The sequence below is a fragment of the Diabrotica undecimpunctata genome, chromosome 6 (assembly GCF_040954645.1).
Source record: "Diabrotica undecimpunctata isolate CICGRU chromosome 6, icDiaUnde3, whole genome shotgun sequence".
Taxonomy (NCBI): domain Eukaryota; kingdom Metazoa; phylum Arthropoda; class Insecta; order Coleoptera; family Chrysomelidae; genus Diabrotica; species Diabrotica undecimpunctata.
In genome coordinates, this window is record NC_092808.1 from 71,622,339 (window position 1) to 71,628,514 (window position 6,176).

At 28.0% G+C, this 6,176-nt stretch overlaps 2 protein-coding genes across 2 annotated transcripts; one reads left to right on the forward strand and one right to left on the reverse strand.

Annotated features, from left to right (window-relative positions):
* Nucleotides 1-288: 288 nt before the first annotated feature.
* On the reverse strand, nt 289-1,770 carry LOC140442681 (uncharacterized). The gene is made up of 3 exons (XM_072533674.1): nt 1,504-1,770; nt 853-1,265; nt 289-795 (listed from the first exon to the last, which is right to left on the reverse strand). The coding sequence occupies exons 1-2, from the start codon at nt 1,596-1,598 to the stop codon at nt 860-862; spliced, it is 501 nt and encodes a 166-aa protein (XP_072389775.1). The 5' UTR covers nt 1,599-1,770; the 3' UTR covers nt 289-795; nt 853-859.
* Nucleotides 1,771-3,350: 1,580 nt separating this feature from the next.
* LOC140444420 (uncharacterized) lies at nt 3,351-5,311 on the forward strand. The gene is made up of 2 exons (XM_072536173.1): nt 3,351-4,891; nt 5,287-5,311. Exons 1-2 carry the CDS (start codon nt 3,351-3,353, stop codon nt 5,309-5,311), a joined length of 1,566 nt encoding a protein of 521 aa, XP_072392274.1.
* The last annotated feature ends 865 nt before the right edge of the window (nt 5,312-6,176 follow it).

Sequence of the window (6,176 nt, forward strand, 5' to 3'; positions counted from 1 at the left end):
TGATGTGGAGAATAATTTATTGGAACCAATTGAGAATAAGTTTAAAAAGCATGGAGTTTTGTTCCCTTCAACTATTCGATGTCTTATAGTTGGCCCTTCAAATTGTGGTAAGACCAATGTGATGATAAGTCTATTGGAACATGCTAATGGATTAAAATTTGAAAATGTGTATATTTACTCAAATTCATTAATGCAACCAAAGTACAAATATTTAGAAACTTTGCTAGAACCAATTAAAGGAATAGGATATTATACTTACAGTGGAAGTACGGATATAATGCACCCATCTGAAGCGAAGCCCAATTCAATTTTTATCTTTGATGATGTTGCTTGTGACAACCAAGATGTTATTCGAGAATACTTTAGCATGTCTCGACATTCTCAGGTGGATCCATTTTATTTGAGTCAGAGTTATGCAAAAATACCTAAACACCTTATAAGAGACAATGCAAATATTTTAATTGTATTCAAACAAGACGATTTAAACCTAAAACACATTTACAATGACCACGTCGGAACAGATATGACTTTTGAAGATTTAAAAAAAATATGTTCGATATGCTGGAAAGAGAATTATGGATTCTTATCAATTTTTAAAGACAGTGAAATAAAGAATGGTCGATATAGAAAAAAAATTGATCAATATTTTTTATTAGAATAAAAGTTGTAAGTAATAAATAAATAAAGAGATATTATTAAAAAGTATTTTATTATAATCTATAAAAATATATACACAGATATACATACAAAAATATTTTCCTCTCGCTCAATCTTCATTCCAATACCAACACATATCTGAAATAAAATATATACTAGTTACCTTTTTTCTAGTGGGAAGCAGAAAGCACTTACTTGTTTATTATGTCCTTTGACTTAGAAAATGATCTATATTCAGATCATTCTCATCACATTCTTCTTCTATATGTACTATTGTACTTGGAGGAACCGTTCTTTGCTTCTTGCTTGATGTTGAGGCAAGAGCCTCATCCGGTGCCTCTTGTATGTATAGTGGTCTCTTCAACCCAAGTTGCTTTTGGACTTGTTGATGTCGCTCAAACTCTTCCAATTCATCGTCCAACAAGTTAAATCTGTATCGTTTTACGACATTCTCTAAAATTTGGAATTCTTGCTCTGTCTTTACTTTGGTCCTCATATACCGAACCGGAAGATTCCCAAATTTCTTTTTAAGACTTTTGCTATTGGGTGTATAGCTGAGACTCACAAATATTTTACTTCCCTTAAGAGACACCTCTTTGACACCATATCTAAAATTTAACGAAATTAAACAATCATAAATAAAAATGTTATTAAAATACGATCATTAGAATAAAAAATACATAGATAGAATATAGAAAAAAGAAATTAGATAAATTAGTAAAATATCAAGAGGTAAAACAAAATAAAATTATGTATAAAATTATTTTAGATAAACAATAAAATCAAATGCAAATATGGTGAAATAAACAAGGAAAAAAGTGTATAAATAATAAACTCAATACTTACACAAACAATTCCTTTATAATAAGGAAAGCCGTTTCAATAGGAAAATGAACCGGATCTTCAGTTAAAATTACCAACTGACAGGGTACTGTTGCCATTCTTGATGTTGTTTGTTTACTGCTTGCTACTTACAATTGGATTAGTCTTAAACGACTGTCTGTATTTATAACAAGAAACTGAGAAAAAAAACAATTTAACATTAAACTGACTTTGTAATTTTAAAACATTGCAAATAACTTATTTACATCAGAGTTAACCCTTTTGACCCATAAAAATGCAGTCACGTTGAACAACATCTTATTTGCGCCAGATTTAATCTTTTGACCCATAAAAATGCAGTCACATTGAATAACAACTTATCTGCATCAGATTTGATCTTTCTGACCTCTAAAAATACAATCACGTTTAATAACAACTAGTTTGCAGAATTATTGATAAATTTAAACTTTTTGATCCTAAAATATAATCACGTTGAATAACAAGTTACAGAAATACGTCAATTGATTTTTTTTTACTGGATAAGTATAAATTGGAGAGCATCCAAATATTTGGGTTTTATTTGTGCATTCGAAAGTTACCAAGTTAAGTTGAACCAGTTACTAGTGAAAAAAAAAATGAGTCAGCAAGTAGTCGATGAACTTTCCAACCAGATTGTAGAGAAGATGTAATCGGTAAGTAGATTAATTAAGAGAAAATCTGATTTACGAAACGTAATAAGATATTTGAAAAAACAAATTTTTATTTTGAATAAATGTTTAAAGAATAGGGTTTCTTGTGTTAAAAATTTTCACTGTATAGAAGCAAATTTAACTATTCTTAAAACATATCTTGAAAACTTTAAGAACAGACTAAATGCTAGAAAAACTCTTAAAAGGTGTTTATTGTGGCAGGATGTGGAATCTTTTTTTAATAGTAGAATAAAAACAGGGCTAATAGTCAATTTAAAATATAAAGAACCCAAAATATTTTTGGAAAAAGCTTTTAGGAGTTTTTCAATTCAAATTAGAAAAAGTTTGTTGTCGTGTCTTTTAAAAGTTAATTTGATTTTATATGGTGTTTTTATCAAACCACAAAATGGTGAAACCTCTATTAAACATTTTTCAACCAAAAATGTAACAATTGACCAAAATACAGACGTCAAGAATTGGTATAAAATTAATTGTATTAATGTGATTTTAAAAAAATTTGAGGAATTTCAAGAAAGAGATAGTGGTTGGGCACTATCACAGATTCTACATTTAAAAGTTAATATAAATAGGTATAATCCAATACTGAGTGGTATTTCCACCTATGTTAAATTACCTAAATATATAAGCAATACAAAGAGTGTAATTAACATTAAAAATTCTGATCCTTATTGTTTTTTCTGGTCAATTGTTGCAGCGTTACATCCTGCTAAAATCAATGTTACACGAACCTCATCTTATCCTCATTTTAATAAGATATTAAAGTATCATAATATCAGTTTTCCCATTGACATAAAAGATATCCCTAAATTTGAAAATTTAAATAAACTTTCAATAAATGTTTCTACAACAAAAGGAACAGGAAAGGAAATTTTACCTTTGCTATTAAGTAAGACTAGTTTTTCTCCTCGTATTAATTTACTTTTAATTCATTCTCAAGATAATAGTACAAATAATAATAGTAGTGATGAGGATGATGGTCCTTTGTGTAGAAAAGATCTATTTCATTTTGCTTATATTAAAAATTTTTCAAGATTAGTAAATCAACAAGTTAAAAATGTTAGAAACAAAAAATGGTTTTGTGAAAGATGTTTTAATCATTTTAGTAATGATGCACTCTTACAAAATCATTTAGAGGACTGTATTAATTCAAATTCAGTTAAGATGGTTTTACCAACAGAAAAGAATAATATTATGAAATTTAAAAATTTTAAACATAAAGAACTTGTTCCTTTTGTTATTTATGCTGATCTAGAAAGTATTCTTATAAAATGCATTGACAATAACAATGATCCTAATATAAAAACTTATTTGTCTCAAAAGCATGAAGCTTTTAGTATAGCTTATTATTTTAAATCTGCTTATAATGATTCCTTATCATACTATAAATCATTTACCGGTCACGACTGTCTTGTGTGGTTTGTAAGAGAACTTGAAAAGATAGCAAAGAGAATAACTAGAGAAAATTTATTGCAAAAATTCAACAAGTTAGGTCCATTAACTGATAAAGAAAGACATGATTTTAATTTGAGTTTTGTTTGTCATATTTGCACTAAACCTATAGTCGATCCATTGGATAAAGTTAGATATCATTGTCATATTACAGGAAAATTTCGAGGAGCTGCTCATAGATCTTGTAATGCTAATTATCAAAATACACATACAATTCCGATTGCATTTCATAATCTCTCTGGCTATGACGCACATTTTTTAATTAAAAGCCTTAATAATAACGTTAAAGGTAATATATCACTACTTCCTCTAAACAAAGAGAGGTATATATCATTTACCAAATACATTCAAAATACAAATATTGATTTTAGGTTTATAGATTCGTTTCGATTTATGTCTGATTCATTAGATAAACTTTCCTGTAATCTAGATGATGATCAAAAACAAATAACGAGAAGGTACTTTGAAGATGATTTTAAATTTAATTTAGTTAAACGAAAAGGTGTTTTCCCATATGAATACCTCGATAATTGGGAAAAGTTGCAAGATACTTGCTTGCCACCTATTGATAGTTTCTTTAGTAAAATTAATAATAAAGGAATAACTCATGAGGATTATCAACACGCATGCACTGTTTGGAACACGTTTGAGATAAAAAACTTGCAAGAGTACGCGGAATTATATTTAAAAACTGACGTATTACTTTTAAGTGATATTTTTGAAAACTTTAGACTGATGTGTTTAAAAACATACGGTTTAGATAGTTTGCATTATTTTACTTTACCAGGGTTAGCATTTGATGCCATGTTAAAAGTAACAAATGTAGAATTAGAGCTTTTAACAGATATCGAAATGGTTTTGTTTTTTGAAAAAGCAAAACGAGGAGGAGTGTCACAATGTAGTAACAGATATGCAGAAGCGAACAATAAGTACATGGGTGATAAATATAATCCTGGTAAAGAGACCTCTTATACAATGTACTTTGATGTGAACAATCTATATGGTTCAGATATGAGTTATTTCCTTCCTTATGGAGGATTTGAATGGATACCCTTAAATGATATTTACAATTACAATATATTAAATTGTCCCAATGATAGTGAATATGGATACATGCTGGAAGTGGACCTTGAGTATCCAAAAGAACTTTTTAATTCACACAAAGATTTGCCATTGTGTCCAGAACACATAACTCCACCAACTTCTAATTCTACCATTAAAAAACTCTTAACGACATTGTATGATAAAAAGAAGTATGTTATTCATTATATGTATTTAAAACAAGTTATTAGCTTGGGACTGAAGCTTGCTAAGATTCATCGATGCCTAAAATTTAAACAATCACCTTGGTTAAAGAAATATATTGACTTAAACATTGAATTGAGAAAGGAGAGCAAAAATGAATTTGAAAAAAATTTATTCAAACTTTTTATAAACGCTCCGTATGGCAAAAGTATAGAGAATGTACGTAAATATAAGGATATAAAAATTGTAAACAAACTGGGTGGTAAATACGGTGCTAACTATTACATTTCCCAACCGAATTTTCATAGTTGTACCATATTTGATGAAAATATGGTAATAATTGAAATGCAAAAACAGAAAATTAATTTTAACAAACCTATTTACATTGGGATGTGTATTTTAGATATTTCGAAAACAATTTTGTATGACTTCCATTATAATTATATTAAAAAAAAATTTCAAGATAAAGCCAAGTTATTATACACGGACACAGATAGTTTAATATATCAGTTTTTTGTTGATAATATATATGCTCATATTAAAGAGGATATTCATAAGTTTGACACATCAGAGTACACTGAAAATAATGTCTATAACATTCCCTTAAGGAATAAAAAAGTATTGGGCTTGATGAAAGATGAAAACAAAGGTCAAATTATGACACATTTTATAGGATTGCGCTCAAAAATGTACACGATAAAAACTTTAAATCAGGATCAGGAAATTAAAAAAGCAAAAGGAATTAAGAAATCAGCTTTAAAGGAACTAACTTATGAAGATTATTATAAAAGTTTATTTAAAAAAAACAATTGTAGAGGTTTCCCAAAATTCTATTGTCTCCAAAAAACATGACGTCTATACAATAACTCAAAGAAAAGTTGCACTTAGTCCATATGATGATAAAAGTATGGTTAATTTTTTAAGCACTGACACTTTACCATGGGGTTTCAATGATAAATAATTCTTAAATACGTTTGATAGTAAAAAAGTTCCTTATTCTTTATTTATTATTTTGGTAATAAATAAAAGTTTGTTTTTTAAATTATCTTTCTATTTTTGTACATCAGGTTTTCTTTAACCGATTAATCTACAAATTAAAATGGGTCCTCTATGGTGTGGTAAGTTATTTCACATATAACTTAAAAAATATATCGGTAATTAAAGCTGTTTTTTTTTCTTTAGAAAAGTAAATTGTCATGGGAAAAAGTTTTTACCGACCAAAAAAGATTTATAAAATTACAATCGAATACAAGAAGAAAAATAATACCATACACCCAACCTACTACTTCTATC